Source organism: Erpetoichthys calabaricus, chromosome 1 (genome assembly GCF_900747795.2).
Source record: "Erpetoichthys calabaricus chromosome 1, fErpCal1.3, whole genome shotgun sequence".
NCBI classification, from domain to species: domain Eukaryota; kingdom Metazoa; phylum Chordata; class Cladistia; order Polypteriformes; family Polypteridae; genus Erpetoichthys; species Erpetoichthys calabaricus.
In genome coordinates, this window is record NC_041394.2 from 68948978 (window position 1) to 68973615 (window position 24638).

Sequence of the window (24638 nt, forward strand, 5' to 3'; positions counted from 1 at the left end):
TCATTAACAGTCCAGACTAGAACGGTCCCCTTGCTGTGTTGTGGTCAAAAATCAGACTGCAAAGAGTCAGACAGATTGCTATTATTTACATGTTTCAGTAGATGATTAACAAACAGCCTTTGCAAATTCACAGAAAGAAAATGTTAATTCAAAAATAAAAGAATAAAAAAGATAGCTTTAGTGAATGACCTTAGCTGGAAAGGGCAGCTTAAGGAAGATTCACTGAACAAGAGAGCAACTGTGTGACTTTTACTAGGTATGATCAAAATGAATGATTAAACATTTCAAAAAGAACAATTTTAAGATATGCCTCTGGCAAATAGAAACATTTCTGTATTGTCTGGTGTGTAATGACCTTTTGAGCTGGTCTCTATAAAATATTTTATCGGTCAGATTATTAAAGTTTCTGTTAAAAATAGTGCGTGTACAGTCATTATATTATTTCATACTGGAATCTGATATCCAAAGGTGTTGTTGTTTGTTATCTTCATTTGTATATAAAGTAATAAAAAGCCATTTCAAGTCTAGGAGAGTAGCACTCTTTATTTCATTCATATCATGCCCAATGTTCCATTCCTCGTTTCTTGATCTTAATCTGCATTTGCCTGTACAATTCCACAGGGAGATTTTTTATTTATGTACAGCAGTTTTACGCTATGCATGAACCTTCATAGGTGTGCAATTAATTATGAAAAAATTCTGCTAAAAGAAAACAATGGATTGCTATCCTACACCAGAATAAAGTGTGCAGAAAATAATTTAGTTTGGTTTATTCAATTTATTATGTGCAGGCAAATTCAGAGGTAAAATGCAATTACCACTTTACAAATTATTAATTACATAATGAATACATGCAAAGATACAGATTTGTTTAAGCATGCAGTAAAACAAAGCAGTTCCAGACTTATTAACATAAATAGAACTTAACAATATATGTTCATTAACAGTAACCTAACAATATATATATGTTCATTTTAGATATATAAACAGTTTTTCTTGTATTACTGTTGTAATATGATGGATTAATTAGTATCTTAGCGAGCTCGACGTGAATGTCTCTGTACTCTGTTATTATTGTTTTGTTTTGAAGAAAGTAAAATGCAAAAGACAATTCATAATGAGAAAAGAGTGTGTACTCGTTCAACCATGTTTGTTTAGCTAGTGGCTTAGAGATGGCAGGGTGTAAGGTAGCTTGATTTAGACTCACCCTCATCAATGTAAATGAGCAGTTCTTACAAAGAGTTACACATACATAGATGGAGCAGCATATCAATATAACAATAGTGGCAAAACCCAAGTATTTGTTTAATTGTATGTTGTGCATTGTATATTATGTGTTTGTAATATTGATTAATTAAAGTAACTTTATATTTTAATATCTTACCATCTCATTCATAGGTCACTCAAATGTTTAACAATTCCTTTTTTGCTTTGCGCCCTCCCTCACCATAACCTGTTGTCTATGGGGAAGAAGCAAAAGCTTTAGATTCATCAAAAATTTAGATCTTGATGTTTTACGGTCCCCTGATACCGAAAATATCGATATCTCAATGATGGATGTGTGTTTGTCTGTGTGTGTGTCTATGTGTCACAGTTTCTTGAGGATGGTCTAGAGCAGGGGTAGGCAACGTCGGTCCTGGAGTGCCACAGTCTGTGCAGGTTTTTGTTCCAACCCAGTTCCTTAACGAGAACTCAATTATTGCTGATGAAGCACATATTGCTTAAGTGACATTTTAATTCTTCATTTTAGTGGTCTCGCTTGTTAAGGTTCTCCAACCTTAATTGCTTATTTCAATCTTAAACTGCTGCATTCAGTGTTTTAATTGCTCCTTATTAGCAATAAGATGTAAAACAGGGGTAGGCAATGTCGGTCCTGGTGAGCCGCAGTGGCTACAGGTTTTCATTCAACTCAATTGCTTAATTAGAAACCAATCATTGCCAATCTCAGACCTTATTTAATTTTATGGCTTGTTAGTCTGTGCAATGTAAGGCTTTTATATCGTAGATTTTTTTTCCTTTCCAAGGATATCATCCAAATGATTTGAAGCCTAAAACAGATAATTTTCAGTCTGTCACATTTTTCTATTAAGTGTTTTATTAAATCAAACCGTGCATGATGAACACACACAGATGTAATTGGAAAAAAGCTAGCTGGAGAACTGCTGGCTGCTTTGTCTTTTACATCTTATTGCTAATAAGGAGCAATTAAAACACTGAATGCAGCAGTTTAAGATTGAAATAAGCAATTAAGGTTGGAGAACCTTAACAAGCGAGACCACTAAAATGAAGCATTAAAATGTCACTTAAGCAATATGTGCTTCATCAGCAATAATTGAGTTCTCGTTAAGGAACTGGGTTGGAACAAAAACCTGCACATACTGTGGCACTCCAGGACCAATGTTGCCTACCCCTGGTCTAGAGATAAAACGGCTGGACGGAAAAAATGCCAAACTCGAAACTTAAGCCTGTTATAAGATGATGCTGTGCTGATTAGTTTTTGAGCCAAATCGTGCAAGAGAAAGAGGCACTCTAGAGGAACCCTCAAATACCCTAATTCTGCAATTAATTATGAATTCTTCTCAACAGTTGCTATCATAATGACCTATTTTATGATCAGAAAGATCACCATCAGAGTGGTAAATAATTACTGAAATGTTATAGAATAGTTTGGGTAACTTGATTCCTAGAGCTCAGCTCTCCTTCTCTTGCTCTTGCACTCAACCTACCTGAAAAGGAGACATAGCCTGCAGCTGCAATACACTTGCACCTGGGACTACTGTCTGACTTTATCCAGAATTGACTACTATTGTGCTTGAATTTCCCTATTGGAGAACTTTTCCTCCTATTCTCTTTTCTCCAGGTGGTAAGAAAGTGGAAAAGGAAGTAATGGGAGTTGGTATATGCTTTTATTGTCATTATAGTCTTTAATATTCTTAATGTTCTAAAAGCAAAACAAAAAAGCAAGTGGATGTGACATATCACCAACCTGGATGTGTCTGCAGCTGTCAGAGACAATCCTGATGACACACCCAATGTATATTTCTAAAAATATCTAGGCTATCGAAGGCTGTGTTACTTAAGCAAACAATTCCCTCTCTACATCTAGAAAGTGAAGCTAAGGTTTCTTTATACTGAAATATAAGTGACGTTTTACCATAGACAGCATGGAATTTCGTCTCCAAATAAATGTTGTTACATTTTACAGTTATAAAACATTGAATCACAGTCCGTTTGATTTAGCTTTTTTGACACTGTTCAACAGAAAAAGACTTTAATGTCAAAGTGAAAACAGATCTTTGCAAAGTTTTCTAAATTAATCATAAATTAAAAAAGTAAAATAATTGATCAGATAAGTATTTCCCCCCTTTACTATGACTCACCTAAATCATTACTGGTGCAGCCATTTGGATTTAGAGTCACATAATTAGTTAATGGAGATCACAGGTCTGTAATCAAAGGGGTTCAGTTTATTGTGATATAAATACACCTGCATCGAATGTCCAATTTATGTTGAATCAGTATTGTGGCTTAACCTAAGCAATCAAGACAAAATAACACTCCAAGCAACTCTGTGAAAAGATGATCGAAAGGTACAAGTCAGGGGACGGAGACAAAAATATCGAAGTCACTGAATATCCCCTGGAGTCCAGTTAAATCGATCATTAAGAAAAGGAATGAGTATGGCAGAACTGTCCACAAAAACTGAGTGATTGCACAAGAAGAAGACTAGTGAGGGAGGTCACCAAATGACCTGTGAGAACTCTGAATGAGTTACTAGCTACAGTTGATGTGACTGGAGAGGTTGTACAGACAAGTGTTTCCTGTGTGTTTTACCACTCGCAGCTTTATGAGATAGTGGCAAAGAGAAAACCATTGTCAAAAATGCATGGAAAGTTCGTCAGAAGGCACTTGAGTGAGTCTAAATTCAACTAAAAGAAGGTTCTGTAGTCTGATGAGACAAAAATTGAGCTTTTTATCATTGCAGAAAATGCCATGTTTGGTGTAAGCCAAACGTACACACACCATGGGAGTGACAATATCATGCTGTGGAGATTCTTCACTGAAGCAGGCTCTGGAAGTCTTGTGAGGTTAACATGAATTCAGAAAAATACAGGGAAATCCTGGAGGAAAGCCTGATGCAGTCAGGAAACCCACCCAGATTTGTTTCCAGCAAGGCAACAACCCCAAGTGTAAAACCAAACCTACACTAGAATGGCCTAAAAAAGAACACTATTAATATCCTGGAGTAGCTATGTCAGAGTCTGGATCACAATCCAGGAGAGAATGTGTGGCTTGAAAAAGGCTGTTCACTCATAAGCCCCATGCAACCTGACAGAGCTTGAGCAGCTCTGCAAAGAAAAATGGTGAATAATTGCAGTGCCAAGATGTTCAAAGCTTATAGAGACATGTGTAGACAAACTTAAGGCTGTCATGACTGGCAAAAGCACATCTACTAAATATTAACTTGAATGGAGTGAATACTTATGCAATAAATTATTTTGTCCTTTATATTTATAATTAATTTAGACCACCTTTGAGAGTTTTATTTTCACTTTGACATTAGAGCCTTTTTCTGTTGATCAGTGTCAAAAAAGACAAATTAATTTACCGTTAATTAATTTGAAATAATAAAATGTGAAAGCCAGCAAGAAGATGAAAACATTTTTTGTAGGCCCCACAAGTGAAATATAAAAACATTTGGCTCTCAAATAACAGTTATCAAACTGCAGTACAAAACAAGGACCTTTATAATATACAGTATATTTCATAACCTTGACAGGAACACCATCAATGTTTAGAAGCCTTAAATCTGCATTAATTTCAAGCTTTAAAATATCTTACATCTGAAAAAATATGGCATTACATTTAACTTTGGAATAAAATGAAAATTAAGATTTTTCCTTCTAATGTCTACCTTATTAAGAAAGTTTTTTAAAATAAATGACACTGTTTATTAACTTTTGGAGGAGACACTAAATGATTAAAAAATATAATGCATAGTTGAATACACAATTTACTACTGTGCTAATTTCAGATGTTAGTGTTCAATTTGAGCAGTTTTTCTTTAAAGAACAAAACAGGAATAAAATAATAAGAAGCAAAAATTACTAAACATTGAAATTTACCTATAAAGCAAATATAATTGATTCAGTGAAATTTAAGTTATCTATTTTCTGAGTTTACTAAGGTTAGCCGGATACCCCTACTTCTTTTTTCATCACTCTTTAAAGTCCTGGATATCCTCTGGGAAGAGACCCATTCTTTTTTTGCTGCTGCACGCCTTTTAACTGGCACGCGAAAAAATGAGCACATTACACCTGTGTTATCCTCACTGCACTGGCTGCCTGTTCAGTTTAGAGTTCATTTTAAGATTCTTTTATTTGTTTTTAAGTCCTTAAATGGGCTTGCTCCGCCCTACCTCGCTGAGCTGCTGCATATGCACTCTCCTTCCCGCTCACTCAGATCAGCTGGTCAGCTGCTTCTGGATGTGCCTAGGACTCAGCAAAAGCTCAGGGGGGGATAGGGCTTTTTCCGTTGTGGCTCCAAGGCTCTGGAATTCACTGCCGATCCACATTAGACAGGCCTCCTCACTGCCCATTTTTAAGTCTGCTCTTAAGACTGACCTCTTTGGTTTGGCGTTTGATCCTGTGTGAGCAGTTGATTTTGCTCTGTATTAACTCTGTTTAGTTGTGTTTACTATGTTTTAATTAGTTTCATTTATTGTATTTTATTTTACTTATTTATTATTTTGTTTTTGTTTAAAATTTATTTTAGCCTATGTTCAGCACTTTGGACAGCGGCTGTTGTATGTAAAGTGCTTTATAAATAAAGTTGACTTGACTTCTTTTTATGTCATCTGATAGATACTACCTTCAATTACAAATGCTTTGGCCGTCCTCTTGGCCCCTATCCCCTTCATCTTCATCTTGATGCAATTTTGAACCCAATTGTTCTCACCCTTTTTCACTTTACTGTACATGTCCAAATGACCTTAGTCTACTTCTCCTCAATACTACATCTATCACCTTTCCACCAATTCTTTCTCATAACTGAACAATGGTCATACTCTTACTCCAGGACACTTTGCACATCCACATGATGATTTTCACCTCTGGTCTTTCTTGCTTTGCTTCATTTTCAACTTTTGTCAGCCATATTTCACTCCCATAGAGAATACTACTCCTCACACAACTTTCATAAACTTTGCAATCAATGCCAGAGACAATCCTTATAGTCAGAATGGGGGACAGCTCATGGAATTTCTTCTATGTACCTCTCATCCTGACTTTCACTACCATGCCTACATCAAATCAAAATTATACTTTTTTGGCCCCATCCACTCCACCTTTTGAATTTTTTACTATGGATAAATTACACTAGGAGATACTTCAAATGCTCAGAACATATCTTTCTTTAATGAAGGTGCACAAATCACAATTATTAAAATTTAAATCAGTCTGCTACTTTGTGTATGATGGCATCAAAACTGATTGCATCCCAGCTTTTTTTCTTTAATGATTAGCGATTGGTTCTGTGAACAAAAGTACAGCATTTGGTCCTTTGACCACCAGTCTGGCCTTTTAATCAACACTGACAGTGCTGTTATTATTAGTTAAATCAACAGGCTCTTTGCTAATAGCGCTGATAGAAGAGGCACTCACTTGCTGAGACTGCTAAGGCTGTGGACTACCAATATATATTTTAGTGAGTTTTGAGTTACTTTGATTTTTTTCATGTCTCAATTCTCTTGTTGCCCTTTTGTAACCAGACTGAAAATGATTACAGATGTTCTTACCTCCTTGCCATCAGCAGGATAGTAGAGTAGTAGGAAAAACACATAAATGAAAAATGAAACACAAGCCCACTAGCATAACTTAGTATATTCTGGATAACAAAGTTTATCGAGGACTACACTTCCAACACATATTCCTCAGAGAGAATGAAAGGGTATGATAGTACTAAGGGGTTGTCTGAAGTGCTGGTATGAAACAAAAAAAGGGACAATACTGTACAGCAAAATTAGATGTGCCGGTAGCGCATGCTGATAAGTACAAGCTGACTTCAAATACTTCTGGTATGCAAGAACTACTCCTGGTACTCCAAAGAGCGAAACTTACTACCATCCCACTTCAAGCGCTGATTATCACATATAGCAACAGACTACAACAGATTCAATGATCCAGCCCTTCCTTCATCTGAAATCTTTAACTTTCCCTGTCTTCAGTATCCTCATTGTCTATTATTTCACTTTACTTTACTATAAATTACATTTCCTATTGCCCTGAATTGCCATCTCTGTCTCAAGATTCAATCATCAGATTTGCTTGTGTCTTGATGATCCCTTTGTCCAACTTTAGACTTCTGCCATTGTTTTCAATCAGACATTCTTCATCGATTTCCACTTGACATCCACACCTGAGAAATCTGAAACCTCATTCACTCCTGCTACCAATGTTTCAGCAAATTTACTTCTCACAATCTCTTTCTTCAACATTCAAACCTTTAGTCTCGGGGCATATTGCTTCTTACTTTTTTCCATGTTTCTGACTAAAACATTTCCCACAACTAAGCAATGTCATGATAATCAACCATCTCCAACAGCTAGTAGCCATACTACATGCACTTCAGAACATGCCATCCATCTGAAGCTAAGTATGTTTGGGCCAACCAGTACTTGAAAGGGAGACCATCTAGGAAAAGCATGGGTTGTTGCTGGAAGAGGTGTTGATGAGGTCAGCAGGGATACTTACCCTAAGGTCTGTATGTGGATCCCAATGCCCCAGTGCAGTGATGTTGACACTATACTCTAAAAATGGTGCCATCCTTCAGATGAGATGTAAAACCATGGTCCTGTCTATCTGCAGTAATTAAAGATCCCTGGACATCCCTCATAAAGAACAGGGTGTATCTTGATGTTCAAGCTAAATTGCCCTTAATGGCCTAGACATTCTGGCCCCCTAATCATCTCTTGCCTCTAATTGGCTAAGAGTCTCTCTCTTATCCCTTCACCACATTACGGCTGACGTGCACTGAGCATAATGGCACAAAATGGCTGCCTTTGCATTCTCCAGGTGGATGCTGCACATTGGTGGTGGCTGAAGTGGCTCCCCACTCTCTATGTAAAGTGCTTTGAGTAGTGATAAAAGTGCTATATAACTGTAAAGAATGATTAATTTTACTATTATTATCTTGGTGTTTGTTATAATACAGATTTGGCTTTTTTATAATTTATATTCATATCACTTAAGAGCTGCTGTATATAATCCATCTCAATCAGCACAGAAGAGTCACTTGATTTCCCTCAGTATTCATTCTTTTTCACCAGATTCAATTTTTACATTTGCTCATCTTCTCGCAAAGAAATGTATGGAAGACTATTTGATCCCAAATGAAATGCAATTCAATATGTTAACTACATTGCAATGAAATGCCAATACACATAGTGCATTTAATTTGGGCACAGGTTCATTGTGTCATAAATAAAAACATATCAAAAAAATGATTAATTACTTTTTGCTATGGTATGCAATTTTCATGTCAGTTTAGAATGTAATACATAAGAAAAGTAAACGGATTGCATTTCGTGTAGCTGCTGCTCCGAGCATATTGCATTTCAATTCAGGACCATGCATTAAATCAGCCAAAACTGAATATAATTAAATGACCAAGGATGGAGCAAGAGGCATGCCATTTCTAAACACTTTTATGTTCTGGAGGCAAGCATAAATTTTGCCAATTTGGGGTGATTAAATGAAATGGTGGAAAGCATTTTTTAGGTCTTGCTGAAAATGTTTACTGTTATGTTAAGTTGTCTAAAAAAGTGTAATGCTGCTTTATTTCATATTGTTCCATTGTTCTTCTGATTGTCTTGATTGATATGTCAAGAACTTGAACAATAGGCAGTATTGCTTTTCCCATCTGCAGGTATTTACAAACTATATTTTGGGGGATATTGGTGTATGTCCAGTTGATGATCTACAAAATAGTATGCTGCAGCTCTTCATGACATCAGCTTTCAAATTCGTTCTAAGGATGTTACTATAACATTTGCAACTTTTTCTCTTGTTGCTGCTTCTATTAGACCAGCCCTTTCGTGCAATCTCTTGATGCAGAACGAGAATGAAATTATCAGCTTCCACCTGTCCAATAAGGCACATCCCCTGCCTTATAAAGTGCCCTTTAGCCATCCTTAGCATTGGGTGAACAGACTTTTGATTGGAACGCCTAGTACCCCACCTGTAAACGCCCCTTGCATCACTTTTTGATGCTGATTGGTTCTTTCATTACATTCAGTAAGTATGATCTTGAACTGAAGTGCAATACACTCAGAGGAGCCACTACGTTTAATGGAAAACATTTGCTTTACTTTTAATTATGTCATGCGATCTATAGATATGAACTAATAGGCAATATGCTTTTGCATTGGATTTTAAACTGACATGAAAATTGTGTACTGCAGTAGAAATCAATCGATCATTTGGTTGATATGCTTATAACTATGACGCAATAAAACCAATGAAGGCTGGTGAAAAAAATTTGGGCAGGGATGCAGTTTTTTGAGGGGACAAACTGAAGCAGCACTTCTTAGCTCACAAGAAAAGAAAAGAAAAAACACATACACAAACTGTATAAGTTTCCTTACATATAGCGCTTTGAGTAGTGAGGAAAGCGCTATATAAATGTAAAGAATTATTATTAGTAGTAGTAGTAGCAGTAGCATAATCAAAAATGCATTGGTGAGTGGGCATATATGAAGCTAGATGGGTAAATAAAATTTTACCCAGATATGATGGTTTATAGAATTTGACCATCAGCAGCTGAATGAGGGGGGTCCTCTAATAAAACTCCGCTCAGTAATGCATGCTGTTAAAAATAAAAATCTATCCTTCTTAGCTATTATAAGAAGAAAACTAAAAGTATGGCTTTACAAAGATGCAAAAAAAAAAAAAAAATCCCAAAAAAATTAACTAACATGAGTTGCTAAGGCATACAAGTTTGTTCACATTTCAGATGCCAGAGTAGATCTTGTTTTGTATACAATATGAAAATTTGTAAAAATTTGGCAGCATGGAAGAAGAGCATTAAAAAGTGATTCTGACATGCTTGTAAGAATTAAAAACCACCTGAATTTCCCAAGTCTATTGTCAGATTGTATGCAAATAATTTTGCTTGTTTGTATTTATTAATATTTAGTTTCTATTTTATGAAATAAATAACATTACTTAGCTCAACATCAAATTGCGTTTGTGATTTCTCATTATGGATATTTTGAATGCTTATAGTTGCAGGAGCTGTAGAATGCCTAGTAAAAGAAGGCCCTTTATTATCGAGGCAACTGTTGTTACATTACAGGTTTAGGCACCACAGTGTTCTCAACCCTTTTAATGCATGGTTTGGAGAAGTGATCACTTACAAAAAATAACCCTAAAATCAGCATTAAAAGCGCAGGAATTTAAAATTCTCAGGAACTGATCTCCTTGCAAATAATACACACACAAAGGCCTGCAGTGGTATGTATTCATAGTTAGATTACTGTTTCTCATAACAAGAGCTGGAATAAGTCAGTGTGTAAGCTAGTCCTCAATCACTTGCTTTCTGCTGAATTTGTAAGTCAAGTCGGTTTGGCCCAAAGTCCTTTATCTTCTTTTTTACTTTTTCATATACAAAGTACAGGGAAAGTATGGCAATCATCCAAAGATTCGATAACAAGGTTTTGATGAATCTTGACGTTTTAGACCTCCTTGACTTTCTTGTATATGAGGTATAGAGAAAGTATTGGAATCCTCCAAAAATTCTATTTTGAGATTTTGATGAATGTTGACGTTTTAGACTTCCCTGAGTCCGAAAATACCATTTTTGGAATTATGTTTGTGTGTGTGTGTGTGTATGTAAACACAATAGCTTGAGTACGCTTTCACTTAGGCTAACCAAATTTTGCATACAAGTGTTAGGTAAAAAACAGCTTTCTATCAACTTTTGGGCTATTTCCGTTAACCTGAAGTGGTACTTTACCTCTTACTCATGCAGCTGCGGATACCAATTTATTCAACTTTACTTTTTTAATAATTGTTCAATATATTATTAATTTGATTTGATTTGTTGTTGATGGTTCTTTAATGTACATAATATAAAAAAATCATTGTCTTGCGGTTTACTCCTCAAATATCCATCCCCATATCTCCAGATTTTTTCTTCAAATGAACAATTTATGAAGGGGTATTTCTTTATAGAAATAACTAGATTTCTTTGATTCTTAAAGTTCTGCTTGAAGTTGCTATCTTCTTAAAGTCATGCTCGCGCATCTGTAGTTATGTAATGTCAAAGGTGGGTGTGAACTGTGAACCAACACTATACCATGTTGTCCAATAACATTAGATTAAAAAAACCTAAAACAATGCTAATTCGCTGCCAATAAATGTGGGAATGTACGGGGCACGGTGAGCTGCGTCCCCGGGAAAAGCAATTAAAGGGCAGCCTCATGTTACCTGCTTACCAAAAGATCAAAGACTTACATTTACTGTACTCTCATATTCACACAGATTTTTTTTTCTTTTTCCACACAGAAATTAAACAAATACAAGTCGGAACCAATTTTTAATGGATGTTGACATGTGCTGACACCAGGCATGTTGTGCACAAAAATTTATTTCATTATTTCACATTAGCTAATTAAGTAAAGTTTTTAAAATATTGTTGGGGATTTGGGGGAGGATTGGCACCCCAGTGCCGCGCACTACAAACACTGGATAAAACCAAATCCAAAATTCACTACACCAGGTGGATATGCATTGAATTGCAATGCAGTTGACATTTTGGATGGCACTTAATTTTGACACGAATTCTTCCACACAGAAAACTGGCTCACATAATTCTTGAAAAATGAAGCTGGTAGTTGGCGACATCATATGGACAAATCATGCAATTGCTACATTAACATTTGCTAGTTTTTCTAACGCGCCATGTTTCATTACGTGCATTTTTTTATCCTCTGTCGACGTTCCCGTGCTCTCGCGATATCTGCTTCTTTAGCGGAAACTAGTTCTGCCGGCCTGTCTAAATCTCGCAAGAGCTTAAGTTCTTTGTAATTGTGCCACGTCTTGTTTCTAGTGGTGGGCTTTTGCAGTTAGACCCGGTTAACGATTCAATAAGGATATCAATCAAAACCCCCAAAGGGCAATAACTACATACATAACCATTGTCTGCATCTGTAGGTGAGGTGTTTACTTCTCGTTGAAGCTGCGCTTTATTTTATGTTAGACGATTTTAAAGATACTTGTACTTATTGATGCTGCCAAGTTAAATGAATGAATGGCTTTAAGAATAAATAGTTCTGAAAGCTAAATATTATTTGGCTTTATCAGCTTTGCATCGCATGTTTTTAATTTCCCGGCGTTTGCTTTTTCTCTTCGTTCTGTTAAAATGTCTTAGTTTTGTAATAGAGCAATAATGTTGTCATTATTCATCATTAAAAAATAACCCGAGAAGGGTTAAGATTTTTAAAATACCCAGCAATCCAAAAGCACGATAGACAAGTCATTGAAGCAATGTAAATTACTAACACATGATGTTCTCATTTATTGGGGCTGGTAAGTGCCAGATATTTTGAATACTGGTTAGTGTCTTGGAGAGGTACGCACTTTTTGGAACGTCTACGGCATATTGTAAAACGTAACACTAATACTAGAGTTTTAAGTGATAAAATTATACTGTAAAATGCAGCCGCAGTTTTTTCCCCCACAGCTTTAAATGTTGCCTCTCTCGCATGCCCATATGATCACAACAGGAAACCCTTCCTTTGCTGGATTGTGCTTGTTCTTTTCCCCCGTGTTTGACAAAGAGAGGAACTTCTGTTTGCTTTGGCGTTTCCACCAGGATGTTATAAGCTGGACGCACGAAGCGATCGGTTAGTTTTAAGAAAATACCTTGCATGCGTTTATTTATGTGATGCGAAAAATTCCAGAAGTAAAGCAAAAATATGCATTCTAGTTCTTTTGAACTTGTTGGGAGTTGACGAGAATTGTAATTACTCGTACGCTTTGTATGCGTCACATTCAAATCTCATACATGGTAACATTTAGAAACCTTTCATTCGCCTGTATTATTCACTTGGAAGACTCTTTTCTTATTTGATGACAGTTTGCGCGAAACAGCCATCCATTCATGAGAGTACTGGGGTCGACACCATGAGGTATCCTCTTTAATGGGAGGTTTGATTGGCATGGTTCTCCTCTCCATACTTGGTTTTCAGCTAGCCTCTTTATTTTTCCATAGGAATTTTTTTTTTTACTCCTGGTCTTTCGCTGATTTCATTTAGCCTCGTTCTCCTCGTCTTTTTATTGCCCACCATTGACACTAAGATAAGCATGCCCACACTTGTAGGTGATCCCCTCATCATATGCCTAGCATACTTAATCTTTCATTGTCTCGCACCTCCATTTTGAATAACAGCTCTACATTACTTTGTTTATTCATCCTGTTTGTAGATTTACTTAGAGTCCATATTTCACATTGCATAAAATTGAGAAAATATAATACTTTGTTTATGATCCCAAAAATGCCTTTGGCCATTCATATTTGTATTCTTGCTTGTTTTTTTTTTTTTTTTTTGCCTGTCCTGTTTTCTGTTATCCTTGTTACCTGCCCCAGTTGCATTCCTTTGGACACATCTCACATGTTTTACCTACAGTTTTAGAGATTATCATTACATAGGTCTTGTCTACATTTAATTCCATTTCATATTTCCTTCATTTATTTTGCCATTTTTTGTTTCTGTATAGGTCTAATTCATATTCTGATCATATATTGATTTTGTTATCAATATGGCAGAAATACAAGGTTTTACTTCTTTCTAATTCTCTTGCACAGAACATTCTTAATTGGAAAATTGCATCCATTGTTCATTTTTTAAAACTAACTTGATTCTCTGATCATGTTTTATTCAGTCGTTTTCAGTTCTTTATTGTGTTAGGCAGTATTTTAGATGCAGACAAGATTAAGCTGATAATTTGAAAGTCATCACAAAGTGCAGTTTTGCCTATTTTTTGAACTGGACTAAATATGCAGAAGAAGACACTTGTACTATTCCATGCATCAGATTTTTATGCTTACAACATATCACAAACTAAATCAAATATAAAATAATTCTGCAGTCGTATGTAAACAGAAGTAATTATAAATAGTAACAAAGTCTGTAAGTACGGAATTTATCTGCTCTTTGAATAACTGCCAAGTTTAGCAGCTATTAAAACAAGGTGAAGTTTCACTGCCATTCTAGTCTGACTGCTGGTTTCTCAGTGTGCATAAGGGAACAAAAATAATAATGGAGACCTCTGCTGGATGAAATCTGGCAAATTTGAGATCTTTTTAACCCCACACTATACATGCCAACCCAAAAATTAAACTAGAGTCTCAGTCTTTTATGAAACATCATGTCATATCAAAACTAATTATTGAAAAGTGCTAAATAAATTATTAAAAAGTCACCCGTTAACTTGGTTAAACTATTTGAAAAATGTAACATTTCCACATGTTAAATGATTGCTTTATTATACTTTTAATTAAACTTCCCCTGAAGAAGGACATTTGCTATTGATTGTATGTATATACTGCGGTGGGTTGGCACCCTGCCCGGGATTGGTTCCTGCCTTGTGCCCTGTGTTGGCTGGGATTGGCTCCAGCAGACCCCCGTGACCCTGTGTTTGGATTCAGCGGGTTGGAAAATAGATGGATGGATGGATGTATGTATATAGAATTCTTTACTTTGAGAAAGCAGGACATCTTTATCTCCTCATACTCAAGTAAACTGGGGAAAGGTGGCAACTACCAACCCAACTTAGGTTTAAAAGCCTCCTTCCCTTACAAAGTTTCTTCCTTTGTCTAAAGTGTTAGATATCCATTGTAAATAATTTTAGTATGCTGGAATGCAAAATTATTTAACTTGTATATCCATGATATTTACAGGTTTCCTCTTCTGTGGTACTATTTGCATATGTTAATCCACTCCACATGGGGAATCTCGCTGTATTTTTTTTCCAGAACTGACAGAACTTGAGTGTATGTTAGCATCTTCATACCTTAACCCTTTGCTTGTACTCAACCTCATCCAGCAAAACTTTATTTTTAAGCTAAATTTATATTGAATATATATATATATATATTGTGGCCATGCAGGGTATGACATGGGATCCAAAATAAATCTTGGGCTATCAGCTGGGTCTCCCTGTTTAATAAAGGAATGGAGTGCAACAGAAATATCATTTAGTGGCACAAACAAACGGCTGCAGTGCCTTCTCAAACCGTGTGTCTGGTCTGGAGTAAAGCTCCATTCAGGGCTGAACTTTTGTCCAAAAGAGACTCCACCTTTAGGGAGACCCTCAAATTCATAGACCTCTGACTGGAAGGGGCAAAGTCACTTGCCCACACTGGGTGTCTTGTTACTGTGAACAGAAAGAGATTATACTGTTAGTGACAGCACCCTCTCTCATCCTAGGGATGTATTGCTTATCGGTTGTAATGCAGGAAGGTGATCTTCTGGTGCACATGTGTGACTAATATGTAACTAGGGGGCTCCGCCCCCTGCTCGCTTCGCTCGCCAACCCCTGGTCTTGGGAAAACCGAAATAGATTTGAAAGAGATTATTTATCTCCGTCAGTTGTGGTCTTTCGTTTTGAACCCGTTTCAGACGCACCTGCGTTCATTGATCTTATCCAGGTGCCACTCACAATATGGCGGTGACGCCTGCGTCTTTCGTACTATCTTTGTGGACCTGTGGGGCCTCCGTAGTCTCTCACGTTTGACTCTGGGGTGCAGTGCAGAATCCTCTTTTTTGTGTGGTTGTGTCGTTAGTGGTAGCTATGGGCGTGTTGTTGCTTCATTTCTCATTCACGTTAGTTGAGCTCTTTCGTTCTTGGGCCGTGACTTCTTCGTTCGCGGTGGATACGACTTCGCTTGTGGTTTATGAGACGCGCGCCTGCCCAGTACGTCTCATGGTCCCATCGCTGTGTCCCTGCATCCATATCCGGTTTATTCTCGGTTAGTAATATGGATATGCATAAACAAACCCCCTACATTTTCATACAAACGTTTAATGTGCATAGCTAAATTACATTATTTGTTGACTTTTGAAGTAATAAGTATCCAATACAGACTTCTACCGCAAACTAACTAAAAAAGTTATATTTTTTTTAGGATGTTTATTTACAGATATGATTTATTTGTAATGGATGATGTAATGTAACATAATACATGTAATGTGTAATAATGTATATAAATATATATTTTTATACTTTGTGCATCAATCCATGGTAGGTTTTCTGGAGAGGATTACTCAGCTACTGCCAGAATATGCTAAAACGTTATTAAAAAGTGAAAATGAAGCTGCTGGGTATATTTTATTGCATTACAATATTTTACCATATTTAAAGCTGAATATTGAAAATTAAAAAAAACAATGCCCACAATTTTGTATTATTAAATTTTACCTTGTCATCTTTTTCTTTTAGGAAGAATAACTATCATGAATTTATATAAACATCGAAATTGGAATTTTTCCAGCTGGGCATAACTACAGTTCTTGTTTGTGTGATGTTGATACATCTGGTGTTTTCTCACGGCGACCACGGCCACTCTCACGGCGACCACGGCCACTCTCACTCTCACGGCGACCACGGCCACTCTCACTCTCACGGCGCCCACGGCCACTCTCATTCTCACGGCGACCACGGCCACTCTCACTCGCACGCTGCCCACTCTCACTCGCATGATGGACATGCTCATTCCTTCCATGAAGGTGCCAGCAAATGGCATGCTAGTGCTAATATGCATTTACAAGATGAGGCTCAAGAACATGGCCACTCACATGTCAACAGTGCAAAAAAAGTACAAGCTGATGTTCCTAAAGGAAGAGAGAAGACTGACCCTGTAGAACTCTGGACTCAGGTATTTATTTTTAAAATGATATATTTTTGAAATTTATTTTGTGCTGTATATGGGAAATGCACGTGAGTTGTATTAATGTATTTTAATTTACCAAAAGGAAATAATTATTAATATACTGTGCAACAAATTACTCTCTTACTCTTGTACTGTTTAAAGAAGTGCATCCATTGTTGTTTGTATAGGATCAGTGCACTTGTTTCTTTTAACCATAACTATTGCATATTATTTGTGCAAAGAGAGCTTGCAAAAAGTTTAACTGTGCAAGTTTGTTCATGTAACATTTTAAGTTTGTTAACAATTTGAACACAAACATACTCTTAACAAGACGGAAATCAGAAAGCTCCACAATGCCAGGATTTGAATCCAAGTATTTGCTAGCACTACCACTGTACCTGACCTCCAGATCAGTTTAGTCATACTGGCAGTAACATCTCTATGTATCAAAATTGAAAAAATCTTCACAATTTTCAGAGTTTATTGATAAGGTTGTACCAACTACTCACTAACTTAATCCTAGGCTTTCCAACACCATTTGTCTCTTGTTGTTATCTGCATTTCTGCCAACCCTGGAAAATGCCATTTATGTGCTCTGAACTGGAGTATAGATCACTTGTGTTGCTGCAAAATCAAGATGCAGTATAGACTTGCAGCTTTTCCAGAGCTGAGTGGGAAGTGGTAGGAATTTAGTTTAGGGATGTGTGTGGTACATAAGAGAAAAAAAACTCCAAGATTGTTTTATGCTGTATCTGATATTTTAATACTGTATAACATGCAGGAATACCTGCACAAGATTTTCATAATGCGTGATGCTTTTAAACATTTTATAAAACTGACAAAGGTCAAAAAAAGTTTCTCCATCAAATTTCAAAGAAATATGTAAATTGTGCAATTAAACATAAGTCAAAAATGGAATATATAAATTGTTTTATATTGTGAAAAACTTTAAGAGATTTTTGGCATTCTCTGACCCTTTGCTGTCAAACATGAGTTACCCTCCAGTTATCTTAACATGTGCGTTTTTACAGTAAGGAAGGAAAAACAAAGCACTAGGAGAAATATGCAAACTCCATGTAGACAGTGACCATGTATAGAATTCAATCTGAAGACTTTGAATCTAGGTGATCGCAATGCTAACAGCTTAAGGTGGGAATTTCCAGGGGTCCAGCAAAATAATACTTGGGTCATGATACAATAATATTACAAAATTAAATATTTTCAATATCAAATACAGGGTATTGCAATTTAGGGTTCTGTATTGAAGGAGTGACATAAACACTGAATTAAAGGAGTGACATTTTATTGGAGTGACAAATTATGATTAAAATTTTATTTCAATAATTTGTTATCTTGCTTCAACAGAGAGCAGGAACTCAACTGAAAGTACGCTCGCCAAAAAAATTGTTGTCGCCTCACCTACCACTTGGATGGTTGTCACTCGTTTGAAATTTATATCTGAGGTTTCACTCCTTTGTTATGTCACACCTATGATATGTCACTCCTTTCAATAGGACCGCAATTTAGTATTGTGTACCTTTTTTATGTGCATGTAGTTAAAGTTGAAGTCATATCCTTATGCACAAATGTCTCCGATATTAAAGTTTCATACAAAAGTAAAACATTTTCAACACTATTCTGTTGTCAAATACTGATAAAACCTTCATGTTCATTAACCATGAAGAGATGGTCCTGGTGTGTACTATGCTGATGTACTTGGTTTTATTTAAAAAATTATTGCATATTGTAAGTTTCTTATTAAGCTCACATTTTCTGTAACCTTGTAAATGCCAAAGTAAATTGAAACAAGTGACTTTAGTGTAGACAAAGCATTTGACACAAAAATCTGTGTCACACTGCTAATATTTTTGTAGCACCATTTGTTTATCGGTAAGAAAAAGATAAATATCTGCTACATAATTTCAAGAGATGCAATAATTGATGTAAAACTTCATTTTTTGTTTATTAAAATCATTTTTTTTCAAATAGCACTGAGGAGTTATTAAGTCATAACATGAAAGGACAGTGTACCAGACATAAGAGTATTCCATTATTTAATAGATATTTATTTCCACAGGCCATTGGTGCTACCCTTTTAATAAGTGCTGCGCCGTTCCTCATCCTATTTCTCATCCCAGTTGAGTCTAATACTTCTAAGCACCAGAGTTTGCTGAAAGTGTTGCTGAGTTTTGCCTCAGGAGGCCTACTTGGGGATGCATTTTTGCATTTGATCCCCCATGCACTGCGTGAGTATTTTCAGTATCTATTCTTGGGAGGGCATATTTTGTGATCAGCTTCTTCAGTTTAAATCAGCAATTTACTCTGCTTGTGCAGAGGTTTGTAAAATGTTAACTTATAATGCAGTGATGAAGCAAGCACTATTATCAATATTTAAAATGAAAAATGCAGATGCATTGTATATCCTGAACCTCTTCTGAGATGTTCTAATCCTATTAAGTATAAATTGATGGACAATTTTCTTCTTCTTTTCTCCTGTATTTGACTTTGTGTTAAGAGCCACATAGTCATCACGACAAAGAAGGACATGGGCACTCACATCAGGCATCTCACGGACATGGGCACTCGCATTCAGGTATGAGTAAAACGCTAGCTATTTTTATTTGAAATACAGTTCTGCATGAAAGTTTGTGAACCAATTTTATAATCATGAGTAGTTTAAACTGAATTGTTTTTTCCAATTTGAATTAAAGTATAATTATTTACCAGGTTTATTGTTTGGAATAAAAATGTACAAGCAGAAAAGCTTCACACATTACACAAACTGTTTAGTTGCACATGCAAGTGCTCTCTTAGCTCTTTGATTTTCTCCAAGTTGAAGCTGGGTCAAATGGGTCAGTCACAGAGGGTTAACCATTTAACTGAGCTGACCAATGAAGGGATCATTTGAAATGCTGAATTAGGGAAGATAAAATTATTGCAAGGAAGCAGGTGAATTGTTCTTCATAGTACTTTAGCATCTAAAGAAACTCATCAGGACTCGAGACAAAAATTGTGAATGCTCATGAGCCAGCACAATGTTATAAAGCTATTTCCAAAAACTGCCCTTTGGAGGTTATTTAAACAACTGCAAACCCTGCCAAGAAGTAGATGTCCTACAAAAATCTCAGGTGAGGTTGCAAGGATAATTGTAAAAAAACTAAGTGGTAATTCTTAAATAACATCCAGAAATTAAGATGCCCAAAGCTCCCTCTAGAGTAGAGGTGTTTAGATCAACAGATAAGAACATTGAGCAGACATTACATTTACAGTATAGAAGAGTTGCCAGGAAAAAGCCTCTTGTCAGAGACTGATAATTGGTTATAGGTGGTGACTAAGCGAAGTAATTGCTGCTAAAGGAGATATCACAACTTATTTATTGAAAATAATGAATTTACCTTTACAAACAAAATAACTACTTATTTGTAAAATTTTACTATCTAACAACCTGAGCTCTGATAACCTTTTGAATATTCATGAGGTCTTTTTATAGGATTTTCTGTATATTCAATAAGAGTTCAGGCTCATATAATATCTTTAATTTATACTGTATTTAATTAGCATAATCTGAAGACAAATTTTAAATTAGATTTTCATAGAACCTGAAGATTTTTCATTCTGTTAAGTGAACCATCAAAGCATATAAAAGCTCAGTTATTTCAGATGCATTCCAAGCTTGAACATGTTGCCTTAGAAGCACTTGAGAAAATACAATACATTCTATTCAGAGAGCACAATGTTAAAGATGCATGCATCAAGTGTGTGACACTAGATTTCACATACACTTAAATATATTGCCTTTAGCATTTGGCAGCGTCATTATATAAGCATTAAATGGTACAATTAATTTCAATTGTGCTGTTTATTATCTGAAACTATTACACTGATAATGAATTTTCCAATGGAAAAATAGTCTCAGTAACAATTACTGTTCAAGGAAATGAAGATAAATAATTTTAAAAGTCACTCTATCCACTTGGGTTTGAAAATGTTCTGAATAAAATTGGTAATTTAAAAAGGTATGGGTCTTTAGCATTTTCTGTAGACTTGATTTGGACTTGATCAGCTTTTGCATTTAACAATATTTTTTAAACTTTCAATATTTGATTTTTGGTAACTGTGTTACCAAAAAAAAGCTTATTAAATACCGGACAACACATCCATGTAGCTGTTAAAATGGCAGAGAATGATGACATTGTTTTTGTTACAAAATTAATAAATTTTTGATAGAAATTAATTTGCCATGCAATTCACAAATAATTAAGATTCACTTAGAATTAAGTTCTTCTGGATGTGACTAGAGCTTTAAGATGCAGAAATACCTCCAACGTTTTATTTAATCTTTAATTCAATATAGTGATATTGTTAATTTATTTTCATGATTAATGAAGTGTAAATTCTAACTCTTATTCGTCATGCTCATTTAAATAAACACTGTTACTAAAGTAAAAGTAAAATTCAAGTATTTGTAATTAATAAAGATGATAACATAGTTTTGTCATACAGTTAAGTCTTTGTCAAACACAGGGCAGCTTTTAACAAATATAAATGTGCTCTATAAGCCTACAGTTTTACAGTGAAGAAACTAGCAGTTCAGTTTTTCCGACTTGTCAGAGAACACAGAAATGTAAATCCCACCTTTTTATTTTTAAACATGTTGCAGTTAAAAAAAAATCAATTCCCTAATTGTACTGTAATATTCTGTCCTCATTCTTCTTTAGCTGTATTTTTTCCCGCAGTGAATGTAGTTCATCTGGTATTCAGTTTACTTAAATTAGTGAATTATTCTAACTTTGTGAAAGAACTACTGTATTTCTATCTGTAAAAAATGACATTCAGTAGATAATTTAAGAATGTCTTAAAATGTGTCAGTATTATGAGTTTTAAGTGTTATTTTTTAATAAGCTATTTCCTTTCCCAATCTCAGGTGGAGATCACAGCCACCTCATGTCAGTGGGGCTATGGGTACTTGCTGGAATCGTGGTTTTTCTGGTAGTGGAGAAGTTTGTTCGTCATATAAAGGGTGGTCATTCACATGGTCATGGACATTCACATGGTAAGTGTTTTGGTCAAAAAACAGTGTATATTAATGGGAGTAAGGATAGCAAGTTATAACCTGTTAAAGATCCATTTGTGTCACACCATAATGAAAAGCGGTATATGAGCTAAGCATTGTATGACTGAAATAAGGAATAGACTGAATTTTAAGGTTATACCAGCTTTTAACATTGGATGTGTTCATTTGCATGTAACAAGAAAACTTATATTGTTTATATACAGTACATCTGTAAGAATAAACAGAAGATTTCCTAGAAGTGCTAACTTCTTTAGGATTAAAGAATTCCTTTGAAAAATATTCAAATTTGTTTATAACCAGTTATATGATAGATGGTGTTGATATAATCAAGAATCTGGTAATTTTCTGTAGCTGCTGGCTTAGATTTATCGAATCAGGGCATTAACTTTGATCTGTGGAACAAAGTCGCCTTCTGGTAGCAGCATGAAGTGCTATAAAACATTCCTGAGTACATTCATGGAGCTGTCTGTGAACTGGTAACCGTTAGAACTGCTGATTAATCATCATTAATTTAATTCACTCAATTTATCCGCGCTTCACACTTAATGAAATGGTACCAAATTAATCCAAGTTAATTAATAGCACTTGATCATTTCCAGTGGTGTTTCTTGATTGTGGTCTTCATTCACACACACCAGTAGAGCCAACACTTCTCACTTGTAATACTTGATTGCCCCATTTTGGAACATAAACTCATTTACTTTTTGCTATTTTCATTTTAGTGTAGTGCTAATGTTGTCAATGAACAAGCCATGCGTGCTGAATGAGATTGCATGTAGGAGCTGTCCTTGCCATTTTATTGCATTCACGTATTAACCATTTAAAAAAAAAATGCATCGTGCAGCATAGTGGAACATCCAGAAAAAGATGCTACACACAGTGGTAACTGCTAATGCAAGTCTACCCATCAAACGTAATAAGCTGTTGAGGTATAGGTCTAAATGCAAAACAGAAAGTCAGTTTGTCAGCCCTATCCCAGTTGACGAATATGTTTGCCATGGAGAGGGATGTCTGACCTGTAACAGTATAGTGGAGGTGCTACCCATGTCTGAGCAGCTGAAGAGCAGATGACACAGAGTAGAACTGCTTGATTCCTTATACCTCACTCACACTTCCCCTAGCGCAGATATGGAATGCTGTTGTTGTACTTATATGTTACCTACTGTAGCCTACGTTATAACCTACATTAGCTTATACTATACTGGAACCAATACAAGTAGGCAATAATCAGTGCAAAATAATCATGCTAATATTTCCATCCATTTGGTCTGAAAGTGAAGATAGATTTATTTTATAATTCATAAACAATACATTCTGTAGGAAAGTGAGAAAAGCATTATATAAATGTTAAGAATTAATGTGCAATTTGAAACATCTAAACAAATAACCCATTCAGAAACGTATTTAGAAGTTTTTTTCAGTCTATCTTTTGCTATTTAAAAGCCTAATCTGTACACAATTTCAATGTAATTAATGACTCCTCCTCCTCTAGATAACAACTGTAGAGTAGACTCGTGTATCACTCAGTTAAGCAAAATCTGAGCCATAACAGTGCTGTTTGTGCATAAAAGCTGAACCAATTATTTTATGTTCCTGCCTTTTAATATTTATTTGTTTATGTAATTGTTAGTGCTTTTGCTAGGTTGCAACCTAGCAGTCTTAAACCATTTGTATTATTGTTGCCAAATATTAAAGCAACCTCTGGGGGATTCTATTCTGTGGTCATTGTGAGTTGCTTCTGTTACACAACTGTTTAATAAATGAACTGAAATAATTTAATATGCATAGGCCACCGATGATTAATTTCTAATAAAACATTTTATTAAGTTATTTCTACTTTATAGAAGAATTATTTATAAATAACTCTGAGGCCTGTGGAGAGCTAAAGAAATTTCCTTATTTAGTTCTGGGCATGTTACCATTAGTTATATTATATTAGAGACACAGGATGCAGTTGTCAATATTTAAAGCGTAAATGTTCATCACTGAACTGTTTTTGCTGTTTGTGGTGAAAATTTCCCCCCAATTTCTAGTGATGCCGTATTACAATGGTTACCACTGCTGACAAACACTTTCTGGAAATTGTGTTCAAACCTGAACTAATCACTGCCAACGTTGAGTTTGTACATTCTATCCACACCAGTAAACCCCGATTCTGTAAAGAATCACAAATGCAAGAATGGCAATCAGTTTCTATTCCCTCCGATATTTGGAGGAATGAAAAATGATGGAGGGTGGGAGCGTCCTGGTAAAGTTTTCATTGAATTAAATACATATATTTGTACTAAAATTAATCAATTTATTAAAACAAAAATTGATTTTTAATTGTTACATCATTGAAGTCCAAAATGTCTTTGAGTTGTTGCACTTATAAATAAAAACAATATCGGAGTGGAATCATTGTTTTTATCCATACGGGCTCGGTTTTGTATTTCTAATCGTTGAGCTCTTTGTTTTTGGAGCCGTGACTCCTTTGCTTCTGCTGTTTCAGAGGCGCGTTGTAGGCGCCTTCGTTCATTGTTTTTATCCATACGGGCTCATTTTTGTGTTTCCGTTAGTTGAGCTGTTTCTTTTTGGAGCCGTGACTTCTTTGCTTCTGGTATTTCTGAAGCGCGTTGTAGGAGCCTCCGTT

The 24638-nt window shown here is 35.6% G+C and overlaps 1 protein-coding gene and 1 pseudogene across 2 annotated transcripts in view; both read left to right on the plus strand.

The window, feature by feature from the left end:
• The window catches only part of LOC114651509 (retinoic acid receptor RXR-beta-A-like), a 285453-nt pseudogene that overhangs the window by 145263 nt on the left and 115552 nt on the right, over positions 1 to 24638 (plus strand).
• Positions 12037 to 24638, plus strand: part of slc39a7 (solute carrier family 39 member 7) — a 30312-nt gene continuing 17710 nt past the window's right edge. The window contains exons 1-5 of one of the 2 annotated variants that reach the window (XM_028801339.2): positions 12037 to 12212; positions 16503 to 16938; positions 19010 to 19178; positions 19448 to 19525; positions 21857 to 21985. In XM_028801339.2, coding sequence (XP_028657172.2) covers positions 16585 to 16938; positions 19010 to 19178; positions 19448 to 19525; positions 21857 to 21985 — 730 coding nt within the window. In that variant the 5' untranslated portion in view covers positions 12037 to 12212; positions 16503 to 16584. Of the gene's footprint in view, positions 12213 to 12833; positions 12905 to 16502; positions 16939 to 19009; positions 19179 to 19447; positions 19526 to 21856; positions 21986 to 24638 lie in introns of those variants that run through there. The other variant, XM_051933040.1, reaches the window with a different exon arrangement.